The sequence below is a fragment of the Hakea prostrata genome, chromosome 8 (assembly GCF_041222555.1).
Source record: "Hakea prostrata isolate BN-2017 chromosome 8, UWA_Hpros_2, whole genome shotgun sequence".
Lineage (NCBI taxonomy): Eukaryota > Viridiplantae > Streptophyta > Magnoliopsida > Proteales > Proteaceae > Hakea > Hakea prostrata.
In genome coordinates this window covers 46898465-46921240 of record NC_142607.1, presented here as the reverse complement: position 1 = coordinate 46921240, position 22776 = coordinate 46898465, and the positions used below count along the sequence as shown (strand labels likewise).

Here is a 22776-nt window from a genome sequence, read left to right as displayed (position 1 = left end):
ATAGGAGAAGATTCAATGCAACAATTTACTAAAAAATGCTAAGAACAGAAGAAGATTCAATGCAACAATTTACTCGAAAAGGTATAGTCGAGTAAGAAATAAGAAGGGGTCTACTAAATTTTTTTTTTTTTTTTTTAAAATGGAAAAAAAAAAAAAAAAAAAAAAAAAAAAAATGGCAACAAAAAAAAAAAAAAGAAAAGATTTTTTTTTCTTTATGGCCACTTTGCGTTCTCCAGTCTCCTGGCTAAACTTTGATTAAAAAAAAATTCATCAGATTTCAGAAAATTTCCAAGTGTAATGATCTACCTTAAGGGTCACCAGGGTTGCAAACTATTATTAAGTGCTGGCCAAATTATTCAGAGAGTTTAGACAACCTCCTCAGGCAGGATAGGCGGATCCAATCGATCTTCCTTGCCATGGTTGACTGAAAACAGCTTAGCTGCTCTGATAAGGTAAGCCTGGAATTCTTCATGCTCAGCTGATTTCCGAAACTCTGTTGCATTTTCTTTTCTTTCACAGCCATTAGCACAAGGGATCTTCCTCTGTAACTCATCCTTTACTCTCTGAATACACAATGTGAAAAAGAATTAGAACCAATAAATATCACAGCTTCAGGGAAGAAGTCACTTCAGGGATATTAAGGCACCAATATAAAGAAATGATTTGGAAAAATAAACCACAGGCAAATCAGTCACTCCTACGGCAAATGTTCAACACCTATCAATCTGCATCAAATCAATGTGCAGATGCACAATCTTAAAAAATATACCATCCATGCACTTCAATGCAAAAGGAAGATATACATTTGGATACTTCACCAAGCACTCTGAGCTTTATCTTGCAATAGTTAGAATTAAAGAAGCATGAACTCCATCTCTTCTGCAATTCTAAAAGAAAAGCAGCCAAATATTCCACATTATTATATTGGAAAACCATTGTAACCTGATAGTCTAGTCCAATGGTCTGCGTTTTGGTTCAAACAATCTGGAACGTAACACCGTGAGCTTTAAAAGAGAAAAAATTACAAGTAACACAATTCATAAAATAATGTTTGACTACCAAGTACAGTGGTAAGGTGTATTACCTCTATGGAAATATAAAATCAAGAGTGTGTTGGGGGGGGGGGGGGGGGGGCAGAGATGCTACTCAACTCTAAATTAGTAGTGTATCAAGGCAGCTGAGGTTCTTTATTGCATAAAAGAAAAAACTTCATTATTAACAACTAGCTCAGACTTAACCAAACTACATGGGGTCAGCTACAATGACTTTTTCCCTCCAATCAACTCCATTCAAAGTCATAATTGATAGAAAGCATTAGCTATGCATGTCTTTCTTACGACTTCTCCTCAGGTTATTTTAGGCTAATCACTGGCTTTTTTAGTTCCTTCTGAAACAAATCACTTCTCCATGCTAGAGCACCCCAAAGCTTCCCCTGAACATTGCTGCACCATCTATCATACCGTAACTTCTCATACAACTGCTCTAACACAGCAGTCCTTGCTTTATCCTCCGTATATTCGCCACACATCCATCTCAACATCTTCATCTCCATTACACTTAATTAATATACGATGCTCCTCAAAAGCACAACACTTAACCCAATATTTCATATACGGGTTATATGACTATCTTATAGGATTTTCCTCTAAGCTTTAAAAGAATTACGCCAATCAAACACCACTCCAGATTCACCTTCTACTCCATCCATTCTATTGAAATCTTTTTCTGAAACATCATTTTATGTTTTAAGTATCTGAAAATAAGTCTCAATGTTATGGATCCAAGTTATACGGCCACCTATATCAGCAATTTAGATGGTTATAATTAGGACTGGACACTCCATTCATCAGTCAACAGATTTCACCAAGAAAATGGTTAGACCTTGGTCCGAACTGTTCACCTTCATGCACTCAACATTCTGTCTTCCTGACCAAATGATCTGTGAATTTGGTCCTAAGGCAAAATTAAAAGCCCGGCACAGAAGCAAGAGTAATTGCACTCCAAAATGAAATATACTTCCCCTCTGGAATCAATAAACTAGCATGCCAATCATAAGATAACAGATAACTAACTGCTTATACTATTTACGAAACATACAAGGCTGCAATCCCGGCAGTGTCCTTCAAATTTCATGGATGGGGCTATTATTGGGTGATACAATTTCCATCATCAAGAAAAGGGCAATTGCTTAACTTCCAATATAGAAAATCCAAAAGCAGGATTGCAGATATTACTCTCCTATGACCAACAATACTTCCTGTCAGTGTAACTGTAGGTACCTTCCAGAAATAAAAATTTGTTTCCCTCCTTAGAAGGAAATCTTAATACCAGAAACCCTAATGATAGGCAACATTTCGGGATCTTATTTTCATGGTTTCTAATGTTAAGGCTGAAGACTAGAAGAGTAGCAGAAACCTATCATAATCATAGTTCATAAGGGCCTTGTTTCCCCCATGTTGACATCATCCACATTCATAAATTATATTCAGAGGGAATAAATTAAAAGGAATAATGTGAGAGTTCAGCTAACTCATTTCAGACAACCAGCCACCATATTTCATTTCCAAAATTTTGCAAGTTTTTGTGTTGACCCAAGTAGGGTGATGTTATGATCACACACTGCCAAGGGAAGACTTTCTGTACAATTACATGGAGGATAATGAACGGCAAAATGAATACTACTCATGTGATACAAGCCAGTCACACTAAGAGTCATTTAATCAACTAATGGCCTAAAACATGGAAGAAGTGTCATGCAACGTACATTACTTCTACAACTTTGAATATAACAGAGAACTGTTACATACTATAGATGATACATGCAATTTCAGTAGGAAATCAAGGAGGTTACTAGAAAAAACTAGAGTACCTATAAAAGCAAATAGTATCAGGGCATTAAAAAATTCTGGTTATTCACCATGGATAAGAATTTATTAGTCCCATCAGGATTATTATTACCACCATTGTTGTCAATTTTGAAGACACTGCATCTGGCGGCCTTATTGTTGCTACCATAATAGATAGATTATAATTGTTGTTGTAGGTCATAGAAAACATATATGCAAGGGCACAAATTTGACTATATATTATTTTCACAATAGAAGTTTTTAAATGCTTTAAAGCTTACGAAATTAGTTTTCTGAAGTGATGGTAATGCAAATTGGGAATGATCTGAGCAGGCACCTGGTAAAATATGAACAGGGTACCGACAACAATTGGATCATAAATTTTGATTCAGAAATTCCTTGAAGTTTACAAACACAGTTTAATTTTGAGGGATATGTTAAAGAAGAAGCTAGGATGGAGGGGACTTCATGGTTATCAAAGTTATGCATTAGGCCAGTTGCCAAGGAGAGGGAGGCACCTGTACATTCCTCCACATAAGATCTATGAGCCTCTACAGAGAAAAGAATGGGAAGAAGAAGAAGAAGCTTATAACAGATCTAGTTGTCTTTCATTTAGAATAGGAAGATATGACCAACAGGAATTTATGTTTACTTTCTGATTTGGCTTATTTGGTTTACTCAAGTTAAGGACTTCAGATTGGTAAGAGCTTTCTTCTATATCTATTATTCCCCTGTTTTAGGGGGATGTAAGAGTCAGTACTGATTGCAGTTATTGTTTTTCTTGGAAAATGGAAAAACGTTTGTTGATGTATTTTATGCATTAATCTGAATCTAAGAAGCCACTGCTGTTGCTATCATCTTGGATATTACTTCTCACAGTTGCCCAGTTTTTCTGACTTCAATTGTTTTGGTAAGTGTTATTATCCTCTTTATGAAGGGAACTGAACAACTGCCAAGGTCCAGAGTTTACGTATATCAAGGAATAACAGAAGCTGGTCTGAATTGAAATAGTGCAAGGAGGGTCGAACAGGAGAAGTACAAAATTAGAGAAACAACCCTCATATAAAGGTAAAAGGAATAGCAGAGAGAAATACAGAATAAATAGAGCAGAAGATGAAACTCATGGAGATACTAAGGCAAAAGAAATAAATAACAACCAAACTAGGACATACAAACAACTATAGCAACAAATAACAAATCTAATACTGTCCATTAGCTAAACCCTAAACATGAAGTTTTTGGTGAACTTTAATGGGGGGGGAAATAAGGGAATAACAAATCCTCATGCTATAAACCTACTCTATTTTTCTCACATCCCACACAGAGACTAGAATACTGATGAAATCAAATAAATGACAACTCCATCAAGCTTTACAAAGAATTTAACATAAGATTCTTGGCACGCTAGGTAAATTGTTGGTTAAGTTGGAAGCCGAGATCACCACACAACTAGGCCGATGAATTGTCAGGACAAGGTGTGAAGAGGATTACATGGACAACGAGGAACTTTTTGCCACTATTGGAGTTATGGGTTATACAAATGTGATTAGCCGCAGTTTTGGGTGTACCAAAAGCAGTTTAGGATGTCACAAGAAATTATATGGGTCCCTTGGTGTCTATTATGCAGTCAGGGTTGTCACCACGTTAAGATTGTTCATCTTCAGCTTGATGCTTTCTAATCAAATCGTGAGCATCCATTTGGCATCCAGGGATGCTGCTGCATTACCTTGCTTCTTTTAATGGTATGAGCCATTTTCAGTGCTGAATGACAATTAGGCATGTCCAGAAGTTTCAGATCAATTAAGTGATCTGTAGAGCTACCAAGGCATGATTATGGTTTACCCAAACCTCCAAATCAGCAAGTTTGAGTCCAACTAAAGTAAGCTCTATTCTCTAAAATGGAGAGGTTTTTGTTCATATGATCAGATCATCGGATCATATCAAGACCATGTCAAGAGTGAATCCCATCTATCAGAACAAAGTGATTTCTGCACGGTTGGTTCGTTAGCAAATTTATATCATTCTATTCAGATGTCATCATATCTAGGTGTCGATTGGTTGAAATCTTATTATTGGATCTGGGTCTTATTATGGATTTGGAATGAATACAGAATTTTCCATGTTATACTATTCAATTCTCAACAACAAACTAATTTTCAATTGGGCTTATACACTTTCTGGTCAGTCTAGAGCATTGAAGAGCCACTCTAGAGGTTACTGATTATTGTTGATTCAAAATCTTGTGGGTCCATCTACCACAGGTTACAAGCCAATATAAACTAACCTGTGAATGTCACCTTTTGGGCTAAAAAATGAAATGAAAATTGCTCTGTTCTGAACAGGATAGATTAAGTCTGGGAAGTTTGCTTCCTACTACAATTCATTCTACAAGTACAACTGATTCCACCAATATTGAAAATCTAGTGGTACTATGGCCATTTTTTGACCTAGGAGTATGTCAGACTGTAGTAATCCTAATCCCTACATTGAAATTCTTTCTTCTTTACATGCAGATAGGTAAATCTTTCTAGGCTTTCACTGATCCCCACATCCTATTCATAGAGAAAAATCAATCGCTAACCTTAAAATACTGAAGTCATCACATGGGTACAAAAGTTCCACATATGAGAACAATAACCCCAACTCAAACCTACCAAGGCACTTAATCGACTGCATGAACTCAAAAAGTATATGTTTCTTTACCAGCCCACTGTGACATAAAATTTGAGATTTGCTGCTGGTTCTGGTTTTGATCCTGCTGGCAGCATTAAAAAATCAACACTAGTTTTGCACTTAAATGTAGTATGTGGGCCAACTTGGGTGGATAAGTTTCACGATATACCTGAACTTGTGCAAATTCACCTGGAACTATATAAATGTTATAAATCAGGGAGGAAAGCTTCATTCAAATTGCCAAACTGGAAGTCACTTGGTATACAGCACAGTAGAGGAATAAGGTACCAACAAAATTCTGTTGGAAAGCTAAAAAGCACTCAAAAGGCAAACCCTGTCAGACTTTCAGAGCCTCTTTGGGTGATTGGCTAGTGTTATAACCTTGCCATTCAAAAGAAAAATAAACTGGCTAAATTTACACAGCCATGTGAAAGAAATTTGGACGTTCAACAGGTCCTAAAAAGGTCACTCTAGAAAGAAAATCATGGATCAGCTTTTTGGTTTGTTACCCAGTGACATCTGAGTGATCATTCCTTTCCAATTTTCCATATAAACCAAAAACTACTTGGACCATTCAAGACTGGACCAATGAATTTGAAAAATGTATACAACTGTAAGATATTTGTCTTTAGCCTAATGTAGACAGTTTTGAACAACATAGTCAAGATGTTGACCATCAATTAGTTGTTTGAGTGGAGTGCATGGAAATGCGTGGAGGCATTGACTACAGTTGATTGACTGCAGTTAAGTCATTAGAAATATTTTATACGCTAGTTATTCAACAACAGTAACTCATTCCCAAGGAACATTATTTCGCCGCAAATCGGCGAAATTTCGCCAATTTTCAGTAGTTTCGCTGGTCAGCGAAACAAAAACCTAATCGAAACAAAAATCTGTAAATATCGCCAGAAAATCGAATCAGTTAAAATCGCCGGAAAATCGACGATTTTCCAGCGAATCAAACAAAAATGATTGAGTGGAGTGGAGTGCATGGAAATGCGTGGAGGCATTGACTACAGTTGATTGACTGCAGTTAAGTCATTAGAAATATTTTATCGCTAGTTATTCAACAACAGTAACTCATTCCCAAGGACATTATTTCCCGCAATCGGCGAAATTTCGCATTCAGTAGTTTCGTGACCAGCGAACAAAACCAATCGAAACGAAAATCTGTAAATATCGCCAGAAAATCGAATCAGTTAAAATCGCCGGAAAATCGACGATTTTCCAGCAAATCAAACAAAAATGGTTGAAGGAGAAGAAGAAGAAAGAAAGAAAGAAAAAGAAAAAGAAAGAGAAAGAAAAGAGAAGCAGTAGCAGCAGCGGTTAGCACCGTGGAAGAGGAAGAAACAGAAAATAAAAAAAGAAGCAGTAACCGCCACTGCTGGAAGAGGAAGAAACAGAAGCGGCGGTGAGCTGGAAGGAGGTAGTAGCAGCGGCGAAAGAAAGAGAGATAGGACAGAGAAAGAAACAGAGTAGTCGCGGCGACATTTCCGGATTGTTGAAGGAGAAGAAGAAGAAAGAAAGAGAGAAAGAGAAAGAAACCGAAGACAAGTAGTTACCTGCAAGGCTGCAAGTGCTGGCTTGCTGCTAAGGCGCCGGCGAAATCTCACCGATATTTCGCCGAGATTTTGCCGGTTGCCCGGCGAACCAGGCGAACCCAGCGAGATTTCATTCCCTGCTCATTCCAACTAAATGGGTTGGCTACAATGATCTTGCCCACCAATCAGCTCTATTTGAAGTTCAATTTGAAGCCAGTTCAAATCTATGCATGTATTTTCTCACCCACTTTTCTTAAGGTCATCTTAGGTCTGCCACTGGCTCTTTTAATTTCTCCAGTTTAAGTCAAATCACCTCTCTGCACAAGAGCATTCAAAGGCCTACACTCAACATGGCCATGCCACGTCAAACTTTCTCGTACATTATCACACATCAGGGCTACTCTCATACCGACTTTAATATGATCATTCCTCGATTTACCTCTCTGCACAAGAGCATTCAAAGGCCTACACTCAACATGGCCATGCCACGTCAAACTTTCTCGTACATTATCACACATCAGGGCTACTCTCATACCGACTTTAATATGATCATTCCTCGATTTATCTTTTCTAGTTTTTCAAAAATCCATCTCAACATCCTTATCTCCACAGCACTGAGTTTTTATAAGCATTACCCAACATTCTGCACTATAATCATAACTGACCATATAACCCAGCTACTAATTTTTCCTTGAAAATTTTTATGGAATTAACCAATTACACAAATAACCACACACACCTCTCCATTTCAACCAGCCTATTTAAATTCTCTCTAAAGCATCATCCATTATATCACCACATTTATTTATGACTGATCCAAAATATCCAGAATAACCACTTTGAAGAATTTCCATCTCGTCAAGATTCATCACCTCACTATCCATCTTAGTGTAACCAAAGTTACACAGCATATATTTATTCCCCTTGTTTTGTTATTTTTCCTTATATTAATGCACAGATAGGTGGGAACAACACAAAGAGACCTTCAAAGGATCAGAATTTTTATATAGTTGGTATGGAGAAGTCATCCTTTATTTAGTCCAGTGTTGGTACAGGGTGTCTAACTACTGTCCATTGCTGAAACCAAACTGTATACGAGTATCGTACTGAATTGAAACCCTTACAGAAAGTAGTCAGATACTACCATCCTTTCAAGGTTGAGTTCAATAGGACCTATACCCTGAGATGATGTGGGTTCAATCCTGAACTTTAATTCATCGGAAACTATTATATTTGAAATCACATATTTTCACAAGTTGAAGTTCAAATTTTTACAGCTGTCAATGGTCAAATTTGTTAAAAGTGTTATTTTGGACGAATTCAGTTCAGGCTGACATGAAAAGATTTTAAAAAAAAAAACACCACAAGAGGCTGGTATTTAATGGCAGCATGTGAAGCATAAAACTTGCAGAAAATCATCATCTGGATTATGGACTTAACAAAGCCCAGAACAGTAGAGGGAGAGAAACAGTAAACTCGAATTCAATGACATTCTTCATAATTGGTGGCCTAACCATTTAGACTGACTTTTGAATTGAAAGTTGATTGGTTGAAAACTGCAAAGCAGTGGACTGAAAAAAGTCTTCCTTAAGTCTAGAGTTAACCATGCACTTTTGTTTGCCATTAATAGTGCAGAGTGATTTGACATTTTCTATTCACACCGAAGGAGCCTACACTAATTGCAATTCTCATGCACAATATGCCTTCATTATTTATTTTTTTATCTTTTGGGTTCATTTTTCTTTTTGTTTCAGAAGCTAACTTTTTTTCTTTTCGTTTTTTTTTTTTTTTGTTGGGGGGGGGGGGGGGGTGTAATATCTTAGTTGAGATATCTTTATTATCATCTTGTTAGCACTTTTAATGATGGATGTCAATTTTTGCATCCACTACCTCTAAGGGTAACTACATTGTACAAGAAATCATAAAGTCACCTTATTATTTGAAGGATGCATACTTATTAAACAGTGACAGGATGCACATATGCATAACTATGACAGTTTAACCATGCTTCTACCGAATAAATAAATAAACAAAGAAAGAAAGTTTAACCATGCAAAACACTCCGCTTATGGTAACTTTATTCTTTAACCCTAATGACAAAGGCACAGGACTGAAAAGAAAGTTTAACCATGCAAAACACTCCGCTTAATGGTAACTTTATTCTTTAACCCTAATGACAACGGCACAGGACTGAATACCATCAACACACTTGTCTAACGACAATTGTATAGCACCAAAGGCCGTTGTAAGCTTGTATAAAGAATGTATCAGATGATACCTTTCAATAAAAAATAAAAATAAATAAATAAAAGGTATCATTGATACCTAGTATTTATATAAGACATGCCCAAATTCTTGATATAAAACACCAACCAGGATTGAACTAAAAAGATATCTGATGTAGGTTTCCAGGGGATACACCTTCCTTGTTCTCCAACTGTGCCCCAAGCAACCAGTGCTCTTTGCAAGTAAAACCTCACTGTATACTCATTAATGGATTGGTTATTTCAAAGTCTTCAAGAGCAATTTACGTGCAATTTACTGTGGGAAGAAGGGTCCTCTAAGGTCCTAAATGAAGCTAGTGGGACCTCTATTGCTGCATGATATCCTGATGCGGAATTCTTAAATACTGAATTATTTGCTAATTTACTGCTATCATGCTCTTCTTTGAGATGAAAGTTCAAATGGAACTGTATATTTTGGATTTAAAGTTGCACTAAGTTCCTCAAAGCATGTATTAACTCTCAAAAGAAAGAGAGAAGTATTTGCAACCAACAGAACTGTTCGAATCCATCTACATTCCAAAGTAGTAACATATTTCATCTATTCATATGCATCAAATTGTATCTAAGAAAACAACGAAAGCATACTTAATTAGAAAAATCCAACTCTAAATAGGAAGAAGCAAGAAGAAAAGGAAAAAACCTGGAGCAGTCTTGAGTCAAATTTGGGAAGACCAATCTGAGCAACGGTCAGTGAACCAAAGAAATTACCCAAGAGGGCTGCATCCGGCACCTCCAAACCTCGAAAAAGCCCTGCAACAAAACCCCCCAAGAAACTATCGCCAGCACCTGTAGGATCAACTTGGACAGTCGGAAATGCCAGAATCTGCATTTCCTCATTTTCCCGGAAAACCCTACAACCGTCCTTCCCGTCAGTAACAACAACAGAACACCAATTCCGTGTCTCTTCAACATCAACAAAAGGAGCTTCCTCAGCAGAAGCCTTGAGGAAGCCAATCCGAGGAATGAGATGAAAGAAACCACTCTCTCTGAGGGAAACAAGCTTCACAGTCCCATCCACAGGATCAAATTCACGAATTAACGCTTGAATGTCAACAAAAACTACACGACAGATATCAAGCATACGCTCGAGGGTTTCAGGCAGGATCTCCCCTCCAACACCAACGGCCAGTCCGAAATCAAACTGGGAATCGGGAAGGTCTGAAGGGTTAATCGGATCACATGCACGAACCCTTTTGAGAACACGGTCTTGAAACCCATTAGAATCTGGCTCAGAGGTGAAATAGGCATGGAAGACAGTGGTCAGAGAGGAAGAACAGAGGATGGGTTCTTGGGGGACAGAGTAGATAAAATCAGGGCCGACCTTGGAAACATAATGACAGGAGATGGAAAGATTGTCAAGAACGTTAAATACGAAAGACGCAGCACCACCAAGACTCTCACCCACCACTTGCCCATCACGGATCAGAACGTCGTGACAGTAATTTCCCACCACCAGACCTCGGAGATGATCCACCACCGCCTCTGATTCTTCTGGAACTCGACTCACCATGGTGACTTCTTTGATCCGGAACAGAAATTGAGGTTTGTTTCAGTTCTTCGTCGACGCCTTCTGATTTCATGAGTGCTTACAACAACCCAAGTTCAGACCATGAAAACAAACGGAGAGAATCTGCGATGTGGAACAATTATGCTCAAAGAATGAAAGCGTGTTCCTGAGTTTTGAATTGCGTTCGATAAGGAAGCGACGCGCGCCAACAAAACGACTGAGAGAGAGAGAAAGAGAGACAGAAAAGCAGGGGAAGAGATTCTTGGGTACGTGGTGTGTGCTGTGTTTTCCACTATTCCACCTTCAGTTATTCTGAGCCATTGGTGTAAAAGGGAGAATTGAAGAAAATGGGAAATGAAGGGTTCGCAACTCATCAACTAAAAAAGACAAAAAAATTCCCACTATTATCGCAGGAGAAAGGAAGAAGAAGAAGAAGGATTGTATTTGCAGCATTATGGGGACTGCAAGAGAATTTGGAATTGGATTTTGATTCTTTTGAATTGGAAGTATTCGAAATCTGGTAGAAAGTTGAGGACCGTTATTAGTTTTCTGTTCTTCGGGGACATTCATTCGGATCCCGGGAAAGTTGAGAACTGCCATTTTCCGCTGCTACACCATACATGTACGAGGCTAGCTCAGGTTCTCAGTTGTCAATGAATCCTGGACAACCGTACAATTGGAATCTATTCGCCTTAGATTGGTTTGCCGATCTGATCGTCGTATGTGAACTTAGATGGGCTACCAGATCGGACGATTCAAATTGGAATCGTTGTGTAAGGGGTGGTTTGACGAGTCACTATATCATTGCTCTAAGTTGATATTTCTCTCTGGATTTTGGAGTCTTTCCGTTTGACGTGTTCGGCCGTTCCAACTTGACGCCTTTCTTGTCAGGTAGTAATTCAATGCCTTCATGGTTCATAGCATATTAATTAAATTTAGAAATTTAAAAATATAATAATCCAAAGGTGTGTACCGAAGAGTTTAAATCACACAAGTCTCCACCCAACTCTTCATCCACCCACATCACATGTGGTGGGCCTGCCTGACTTGTATGGGATCCATTGTAAAGATGGAAGGATCGGTGGACAGCCTGCTTGGGTGGAGAGGATTTAAATTCCAAATCTAATTGGTACATGAGCTTCTCCACTATGAATGAATCATTTTTCGTCTAAAAGCATTATGGAAGTGGACGCCTGCGATCATATGTCTAATGTTCGTAGGTTTAGATACCATCTTGAGAGGCCATAATGCTTAGAGATTTCCTCCACATGTACCATCAAGGTTTAAAGTAGTAGTATTGAGTATCATATCGGTCAAGTGATTCTAAGAGACGTATCATACTAGTTAATGTATTTTAATGTGATCTAATACAAAGATATTATCGATATGTATTGTATCGATTGTATCCAACATGGATATATATCGACTAGTATTATACCATATCATGGGATACTTAAAACCTTGGGTATAACTATTCTATCCCCTTCTTCTATCAAAGAGACATTAATCTAAAGAGTGAAAGGATTCGAACAAGTGAAATACTTCACTAGCAAAAAAAAAAAGTGAAATACTTGGGTTTTTATGAACTTGAATGAAATAGATGGGCTTCTTGTTAGGATCGAAACTAAGGAAAACTCACACACAAAAAATTAAAACCCACATAATTTTTATGTGGGAAACTCTCAAGGGGAAGAAAAGCCATGGCCGCCAAAACAATCCACTAATTTCAACAAATTGAGGAACCAATTACAAAAGGAGAAGAGTTACATATTTCTATCAAAAAACCCTAAACCGATATATAATCAACATCATCCATATCTTAGGGTAATCTAGGCCATCGGATGAAGAATTTCCATGTAAATCAGGTACACAAAAAACTAGTTTTGTTTGCTCCATTCCCCACCACCACCCGTAATCACATAGAATCGGACCTACATAAATAACAAATCTCCCACTTAGGACTGATTCTCAACTGTTTCTTCATTTAGTGGATTGAGGCGATGTCTTGCCAAAAATCACATAACAAGACCAAGAGAAGTTGAACAAAACTCCAACTTCTCCCTTGAGATTAACTTGGTGAGCATATCTGCAGGATTCTTACTTGTGTAAATCTTCTCTAACCTGAAAAAAATCCTCCTCAAGCTAAGACCTTATATAGTGATATTTGACATCCATATGTTTGGTCCTCGAATGATATGCCAAATTCTTCGCCAGTTGAATTGCACTGTAACTGTCACTATGTAATATGCAATCTACCTGCTTATACCCTAGTCCTATCAACAAACCTTGTAGTGAAGTCATCTCCTTACAAGCTTTTGTTGCAACAACATGCTCAACCTCAACAGTTGATAAAACAACAATCTTTTGCAACCTTGACACCCAAGAAATTGTTGTACTACCCAGAGTAAACACATAATATGTAGTACTCTTTCTTCCATCAACATCTCTAGCCATGTCAGAATCAACAAAATCATGCAATTGTATATTAGTACTTGAATAGCACAATGCCACATCCTTGGTACCTACAAGATTACCTAAGAATCCATTTTATTGCATTCCAGTGTTCCAAACCAGGATTAGACATATACATGTTAACAACTCCCACTTCATGAGAAACGTCTGGTCTTGTATAGACCATGGCATACATGAGGCTATCCACTACTGATGCATATGGAATCTTTGCCATCTTTTTCTTTTCTTCTTCAGTTTTGGGACTATCCAATCTTGAAAGATTTTTAAAGTGCCCTACAAAAGGTGTGCTAATTGGCTTATCACTCTCCATGCCAAATCTCTTCAACACCTTTGAAATGTACTCACTTTGGCATAATTTCAGCATCTTCCTCTCCTTGTTCCTTTCAATCTTTAGTCCCAAAATTTGCTTTGTAGTACTCAGATCTTTCATTGAAAATTCTTTGGACAATTGCTTCTTGAGGTTCCTAATATTTATCATGTTAGAGCCTGCAACTAGCATATTATACACATACAAGAGCAAGATGATGTATGAATTTTCAAAGTTCTTAAAATAACAATAATGATATGCATGACAACGAGTATTATTATTTCCTTAAATAAACCTGTCAAATTTCATATACCATTGTCTTGGGATCTGCTTAAGTCCATTGAGACTTTTTATAAATTTCACACAAGGAGCTCCTTGCCAATCTCTATATATTCCTATGGTTGCTACATATATAGATCTTCCTCTAGATCACCATGGAGGAAAGCGATTTTGACATCCAATTGTTCTAAATGTAAATCTTTTGCAACAACAATACTTAGAACAGTTCAATTTGTAAACAATTTAACCACAAGAGAAAAATTTTAGTAAAATCGATACTTGCCTTCTGTTGGAAACTTTTTACCACCAACCTAGCCTTGTATCTTTGAGAGCCATCATGTTCCTGTTTCAACTTATACACCCATTTGTTTTGAATTGTCATCTTCCTAGCTAGAAGCTTAACCAATTTTCAAGTCTGATTTGTATATAGAGAATTAATCTCATCATCCATGGCTTTCTTCCATTCCATTTTACTAACAACTTGCATTGCCTCATCATAGCAACTAGGTTCACCACCATTTGTGAGCAATAAATAATGTAGAGATGGAAAGTAACGGGTTGGGGCAATAATAGTCCGTATCTCACGCAGCATTGTAATGGGTGGAGTCATTGGCTACTCATGAGTTTCATGTTCATCAATCTGTTCTACATCAAGATGTCCAAGATCATTAGAAGAATGTCATTAAATTCAACATATTTTGGTTCCTCCAATTTGTTCTTCTCTTTGATCTTATCCATCTTATCCTTGTAGAAAACATCCTCATTAAATATAACATCTTTACCTCGGATCACTTTTTTCTTATCATGATCCCATAGCCTATAACTAAAGCTATCTCCTTCATAGCCTGTAACCAAAGTTATCTCCTCCATAGCCTAAGAAAGTGCATATTTCTTATTTTGCATCTAACTTAGATCTATTTTCAGCATCAACATGAACATAGGAGATGCAACCAAAAATTACAAATGTGATAGTTTTACCTCCTTTCTTATCCAAGCTTCCTTCAGGCAATCTGAAGTCAATTGTTGTAGATGGTCCTCTGTTGATCAAGTATGCAACAGTGTTTAAAGCTTCACCCCGGAACTTCTTTAAGTAATTTAGCATTCAACAACATGCTCATGGCATACTCTATAATGATTTTGTTCATGAGGTTAGCTATGCCATTATGTTGTGGTTTCTTTGGAACAATCTTTTGTCTTCTTATTCCATTCACAACACAATACTCATCAAACTCTTCACTGCAATACTCACATCTATTATCGGACCTCAAGCATTTCAATTTTAAACATGTGAGTCTCATTCTCAACTAGACATTTCCACTTTTTAAAGATATCAAACACTTCAGATTTATTTTTTTTCATAAAATAAATCCATAACTTTCTAGTTGAATCATCAATGAAAGTAATATAATATTGAGAACCTTTAAGGGAAGGTATCTCTCTATCTCTACGCTACCACCATAGCACCCTTGATAATCTTCCAAGTCGTTTTAATGAATTTTGTGTCAAGTCCTACATCATTAGCTAATGGACCCACTGAAATCAAATTTTTTTGTAAGTTTTGGAACCCATTGCAATGTCAGTTGTGTCCCTTTTGGCATTCCAATTTGCACATTTCATCTACCAATTATGTCACAGGATTCATCATTACCAAGATATACCTTGCCAAATTTTTTTTTTCATAATTGAGGAAACACTCCATGTTGGAAGTGGCATGAAATGATGCAACAGAGTCTAGTATCCAACAGAATTCACCTTTCCTATCACAACACAGAATCAAAGTTTCATCTTCATAACCTGATTCATTGGAGACGTTCATTGAACTGTTGCTTTTGTCATTCTATTCTACTTTCTTCTTTGGTGCTTTATAGTCACGTTTGAATGACCCTTCTTCTTACAATTCCAACATGTCAATTACGGACCCTTTGAATGACTCTTTCTAGATTGTGACTGTTCATTCCCTCTATTGTTGATGTGTTTTGAATATCTACCTCATTCTTCAATATTTAGGGTAGAATTAGATGTTTCCCCACATGAGTTGTTCTTCCTCCTTATATCTTTATCAAGAAGAAAGCCTATCATGTCCTCAAACTTGAGAGTAATGGACCCTAAAGACTATTAGGTTGACTTAACAAAATTATAAGGACTAAAACTTCATTGTTGAAATTAATTCCCACGGATTCTAACAGACTCGTGATGGTGTCTCCAATGTCTTCATATTAAATATTTGTTTCATTAGAAATACCTTGTTTGATGCTTAGGGCTTTTCATACATCCGTGCTAGGGCTTTCATCACGTCCTCTATGGTCTTTTCCTTGGATATGTTGAAGGCCACCGACAGAAATAGTGAAAGATGAATCGCCTCCAAGACTTTCCGATCCTGTACCTCCCACTTCTTGTCTAGGTTGACCTTTCTTCCCGCCAAGTGGCAAATATAAATCCTTCTAATATAGGTAGTCTTTGACTTGCATCTTCCAAAATCCAAAGTTTGAAGGATCAAACTTCTTGATCCACAACTTCCCTTCTTCCATTATTGCTCCCACTCAAATTATGGCTCTAATACCAAGTTATTAGGATCAAAACTAAGGAACAATCACACAACAAAAAGAAGAAAAGAAACACAAAACACAATTTTTACATTTGAAACCCTAAGGGCAAGAAAACCTAGGGCCGCCAAAACAATCCACCAATTTCAACGAACTGAGAAACCAATTACAAAGGAGAAGAGTATCATAATTATACCAAAAGACCCTAAACCAAGATATAATCAACACCGTCCATGTCTCAGGGTAATTTGGGCGGTCGAATGAAGAATTTTCATGCAAGTAAGGTACACAATCGGGCCCACATACATAACACTTCCAAGAGTAAGAAGCATGGAAAGAAATTTCGTCGAGCAGTCACCGAGGGCGAACAAAATGCGGTCGAAACCCGAAACAATATTTCGCCGAAAGGACGATTTTCGGCGAAACCAAGATTTTCTGGCGGAACTTCCAAATTTGGCCGGAAAATCGACGATTTTCCGGCCAAACTTCAGATTTTTTTTTTTTTTCTTTCTATTGCTCTTTGAGTCGTGGGTAGAGCTCCGGCTATTTCGCCGGAGAAGAAGAAGATGAAGAAGAGAGAGAAAAGAGACAGGGAGAAGAAGGAAAGAGAGAAGGGAAAGAAGAAGGGGTCTGGAGTCTCGGATTTCGCATTTACTAACAGAAAACCAAAGAGTAAGAAGACCTCAAAATAGAATTTTTAGGGATTGAAATCACAATTGCAAAGATGTGTGTTGACTTATTACTTTGCCTAGTTTTGTGTTGGCACACAATTGTACAGAATGAGCTGATCAGAAGGCAAAACCAAACACTACCGAGACTCGGAAATTATAGAAATTCAAACAATAAAGTGAGCTTGAACTCAAGAAGGAAAATGAAAAGCAAATGAGAGAGCTATTCTTTGCCTCAATGATCTCTGATTCTCTGGTGTCATGTTCTAAAAACCATATATTTTGAACCCAACCTACTAAGAAAGCAAGGAAATGGAAGCAACACATTTACAAGGTTTGAAGAGAATTCAAGAAAGCTTTAATTAGAACAGGTCTATCAGCAGCCTGGGAAAGCAGCAGAACATTTCAAGACTGAACTTTGCCTGAACACCATAAAAAACACGTCGCTAAAATACAGTTCTTCTTAGGCACTCCAGGGGTACCAAGTAACATGAACCTTTCCCCACAGGAGACGCCCCAAGAAAGATGATAACCTCATCTTCATTTAACCCTAACCAAAAATATCCCCTCCTTAAAAATATTCCTCTGTAATCCAGAAAGGTTTTGAACAAGGTTTACATGCACTGAATCGTATTTTCTTTTCCTGACTACCATTAACAAGGATCATCCATCTCCCAATAATTCATTTGGAAAGAGGTCTTCCCCACAGCAACAGCATGTAGAATCTCTTGCCCCTATACTAATCATGGCATGGTAAATAGTGTCTAGTAGGAAAAGCTCACATGGTATCACCCTCATGATAATGTATGGATAAGCATCCCCAACTGATCATGGGCAATTTGTTTTCCTAATAGCAAACAACCATAACATTTTCCCAACCAAATGTAGTAAGTTTAGATGTCTATGATAATAATTGAAATAAGAGAAAAAGGGAAAATAAAAAAGGGAAGAGGAATGGCAATCCTGTAACATTCACTCTTCCACCATTATACATCTGCTGAGACGGTTAACTATGAAAAACTTGTGCTAAGTCAGTAACAGCCTTACCCCAGCTAAATAGGATCAGCTGTGAGCTACATGGATTCCTGCTCTTCAATCAACTCTATTCAAAATAAAAAATGAATGTTAATAATGTTTTCATGTTTACAAATAAATGAGTCAGAATCAGAGAATGCTGACAAAATTATTACAAATAATTTGCGCTGAAAATCTCAATTATGCTCAAATGAGGCTTTACACGAAGACATGTTTCTGAATTTGCCGTCAATCCAAAAAAATAAATAAACAACATGAATATTTTGCTCCTAGAAGACGTGGCTTTGTTGTTATACATTTACCAATGCATCTGTAGTTGCATGTATAAAAGTCACCAGATACAAACCTAGTGCAGCTGGCAGGCAGTGCGTTCTCAAACGCAGACCGAAGTATGCAAATGAAATGAAAACGGGCGGAAGAGGCCAGAATGGTTGCTCATGTACAAGGAATTGACAGCAGAGGCTTGAATACCACCTGGTAACTTTTGGGAAAGTAATTTACTTGACTACCAAAAAGGGCCTGAGCACATGTTGTCCTGAGTCTCACCCAGCCAAGGCTTTCCTGACCCGGAAAAGCCACATGGCCATGTGCATGGTGAAGAGTCGAGCTTCCAGTATCAACTCCTCCAGCCATATGCTTAGCGCTGATAAAAAGGACTTCTTCTGTGACATCTTCATCTCAATGACTGCCTCTGATGAAACTCTTCCAATGATTAGGAACGTATCCAGAGAAGATCCTTGTAACTGTAAGATAAGCATTGACAGGGTAGTAACTCAGTCCATGTTCCTTGCACATTACATGCAAATAAATAATTCACCTCAAAAAAATGCAAAATAAATAACGCGAAGGAGTGTCCTCAAACCAAAGAAACCAGCAGGAGATTAATTGCTATTAGAATCAATACAGTTACAAAGACATATAATAACTAGAACTTTCTTTTAACGTGTAGAAGAATATAAAAGGGTAAGAATAATAGACAATAGATATAAGAAGGGGGTAGGGGATTGACCATCTCAGCCCTGGTCTCTCACCCACAGCTATCTTGGCTGTTGAACATGAATTTTACTCCATAACTGAGGCTAATAGGCCACAAATCAATTTCTCCAAGAGTCTTCTCTTCTATTGCAATGAAAATCTATTTATAGGTTCACTAAAGCTTAAATAAGAAATTTTAAAAAAAAAAATCTAAATTGAGACAATAATGAAGATAATAATACATCCCAAAAAAAATGAAGATAATATAACAACTAGAACTTTCTTTTTTAACATATAAAAGAATATAAAAGGATAAGATAATAGATATAAGAAGAAGGGGGGTTGAGGATTGACTATGTCAGCCCTGGTCTCTCAACTACAACTATCTCGGCTGTTGAACATGGATTTTACTCCATAACTGAGGCTACTACTAGGCCACAAATCAATTTCTCCAAGAGTCTTTGCTTTTATTGCAATGAAAATCTATTTATAGCTTCACTAAAGCTTAATAAGAAATAAAAACTTCTTTTCTCAGACAACAATGAAGATAATAATTCATCCAAAAAAAATAATGAAGATAATATAATGACTAGAACTTTCTTTTTACATATAAAAGAATATAAAAGGATAATAATATTAGATAATAGATATACGAAGAAGGGGATAGGTGATTGGCTATCTCAGTCCTGGTCTCTCACCCATGGCTATCTCAGCTGTTGAATATGAATTTTACACCATAACTGCGGTTACTATGCCACAACAATTTGTCCAAGAGTCTTCTCTTCTATTGCGATAAAAAAGGTCTACTTATTGCTTGGTTAAAGCTTAACAAGAAATAAAAAAAAAAATCAATGAGATTAGTGACTAATAACCTAGTAATTAGTGACAATAGAATCCTATTAAAAATAGACACTGATAAGCCCCTTGTATCACGAGTCTATAAACGAAAGCGTGGCAAGCAAATCCCCTAAATCGAGTGGAAGATTTGAAGAGTCATATTACATTTAGGTTACTTTTTAGGATTAGATTTGAAGAGTCATATTACATTCAGGGTACTTTTTAGGATTAGATTTGAAGAGTCATATTACATTCAAGTTACTTTTTAGGATTAGATTTGAAGAGTCCTATTCGAATTGGGATGATTCTTTTGATTAATACTGTAGGAACGAAATTGCTATAAATAGGGGGAACGAAGAGTAGAGGAGAGAAGGTTTTTGAGTTATTGGGTGAGAGTTATTGCTCTTGGGTAACCGTAGGATTCACCTACTGTTAGTAGTGTGTTTTGTTTCTCGTTCAACTTTTATTCAAAATCCATTATTGCTATTATCTTCTTAAGTTATTCCATCTTTGTTAAGTTGCCTCATTCGGGTACTTAACAATTGGTATCAGAACTGTAATGATCCAGGGAGGTAATGGCACTACCTTCATTTTCTAGTGAAGGAGGAGTTCAGAGATGGATTTTAGAGGTTCTTCTCTTTTGCTGGGAGAACCAGATCGAGGAAGAGCAGTGGTTGGGGGTGGCGATCCAACATCTGGAAGGAGAGGCACTTGACTAGATTTATCACAAGAATTGAACGGCATTTTCTTGGACGGGATTCAAAGAAGCCCTGAAGTGTGAGTTTAACGATGGGAGACAACCGAGATCAAATTTGGCGATAGACACCAACCAAGGTTGGATCGAGTATAGTATCAATGTGACTGAATCGCCAAATTGGGTTGTAAAGAAGGCTGGAAATAAGTATCGAACGGAGGATGAAGTATTGGCCGGCTACGAAGTCACGCATCACCAAACGTGGAACAAAAAGACGAAGATAGGATTGAGTGAAGATACCTACCGGACCAGAGTGGAGGAGCAATATTCTGCAATAAAATCGAGATGCGGTGAAGTGAAGAAGCATAGAAGGAGGCCAGGTATAGTCGGCGGCAAGTTGCAGGCGGCAAAGACTTCGGTTTGCAAGAAAGGAAGAAGACGATGGAGTTTTAGGGTTTTTGAGGTTGGTTCGGTTCACCTCAAACCGGTTCGTAGGTTTGGTCCAATCCCTATGAGCCAAAGATTGTGTTATTTGGGCCTCAATCAGTTATGTTTCGTCGCAAACTTAAGGCCCAAACAAACCCAACACAAAAACTGGGCCGCTAGACCCCCAAAGAAACCCCCTTGGGTCAAGCCCACTCCATTAAACCCCAGCCCATCTTATTTCATTAACCCAATATCCAACCCATATTCCTTAGTCCACCATTTTAAGTGCTTAGGCATAACCCATTTAAAAGACCACCCTTGGGCCCAACCCTTTCCATTAACACCAAGCCCATCTCGTTTGATTCAATGGAAAGGATTGCCTCCTTGTGAAAATACTTGGGAAATTTATGATGAGATGCATTAAACCCCAGCCCATCTTATTTCATTAACCCAATATCCAACCCATATTCCTTAATCCACCATTTTAAGTGCTTAGGCGTAACCCATTTAAAAGACCACCCTTGGGCCCAACCCTTTCCATTAACACCAAGCCCATCTCGTTTGATTCAATGGAAAGGATTGCCTCCTTGCGAAAATACTTGGGAAATTTATGATGAGATGCAGTCCCACTTTCCAGATTTTCACCTTCAGGACAAGGTGAAATTGTTGGAGGGGAGTATTGATAAGCCCCTTGTATCACGAGTCTATAAACGAAAGCGTGGCAAGCAAATCCCCTAAATCGGGTGGAAGATTTGAAGAGTCATATTACATTTAGATTACTTTTTAAGATTAGATTTGAAGAGTCATATTACATTCAGGTTACTTTTTAGGATTAGATTTGAAAAGTCATATTACATTCAGGTTACTTTTTTGGATTAGATTTGAAGAGTCCTATTCGAATTGGGATGATTCTATTGATTAATACTGTGGGAACGAAAATGCTACAAATAGGGGGAAGGAAGAGTAGAGGAGAGAAGGTTTTTGAGTTATTGGGTAAGAGTTATTGCTCTTGGGTAGCAGTAGGATTCACCTACTGCTAGTAGTGTGTTTTGTTTCTCGTTCAACTTTTATTCAAAGTCCATTATTGCTATTATCTTCTTGATTTATTCCATCTTTGTTAAGTTGCCTCATTCGGGTACTTAACAGACACTAACAAGAATTAGAAAGTACTAAGCTTTATAATCAACCCACACGAATAAATAACTAAAAAAGAAACTGAACGAAGCTTCTAAATCTCCCAAGAATAATATTATCTGATCTTGGGCCGCACAAATCTTTTGAGGAAAATTTCCACCTAAGGTCAAATAGGGGTTGTGACACTGCTCACATGAACACAACATGAACAGTTTTTTGGACTCCCGTCCATCTTCATTCATGCTCCATTGAACCAACAAAAAATTGCTACATAATCACAGCAGGCTGCCTTTCACAGCAGTCACATCCCACAACCTTGTTGGACTGAATTTGGGGCTTGTTCCTAGTGGTACATATGCACTTTTAATCTACATCAACACATAGGTGTCAAAGTCCTGTCCTGAGATGAGAAACACAGAGAAATGGTAATGGTGACTATTGGATGGGATTTCATTCAGGAGGTCGTCAATTTTATGAGATGATCTCCTCCTTCCATCCCACAAACAGACTCTGCTCAAGTGCAAATTTTATAACTATTAACTGATTAACTACTG

At 37.6% G+C, this 22776-nt stretch overlaps 2 protein-coding genes across 2 annotated transcripts in view; both read right to left on the bottom strand.

The window, feature by feature from the left end:
* Nucleotides 1–207: 207 nt before the first annotated feature.
* MIK (pfkB-like carbohydrate kinase family protein) lies at nt 208–11407 on the bottom strand. The gene is made up of 2 exons (XM_089165962.1): nt 9986–11407; nt 208–563 (listed from the first exon to the last, which is right to left on the bottom strand). The coding sequence occupies exons 1-2, from the start codon at nt 10853–10855 to the stop codon at nt 366–368; spliced, it is 1068 nt and encodes a 355-aa protein (XP_089022088.1). The 5' UTR covers nt 10856–11407; the 3' UTR covers nt 208–365.
* Nucleotides 11408–18577: 7170 nt separating this feature from the next.
* ATH9 (ABC2 homolog 9) overlaps nt 18578–22776 on the bottom strand; it is a 37798-nt gene continuing 33599 nt past the window's right edge. The window contains exon 12 of the mRNA XM_089164647.1: nt 18578–18899. Within this exon, the coding sequence (XP_089020773.1) occupies nt 18699–18899 (201 nt within the window). The 3' untranslated portion in view covers nt 18578–18698. The remainder of the gene's footprint in view (nt 18900–22776) is intronic.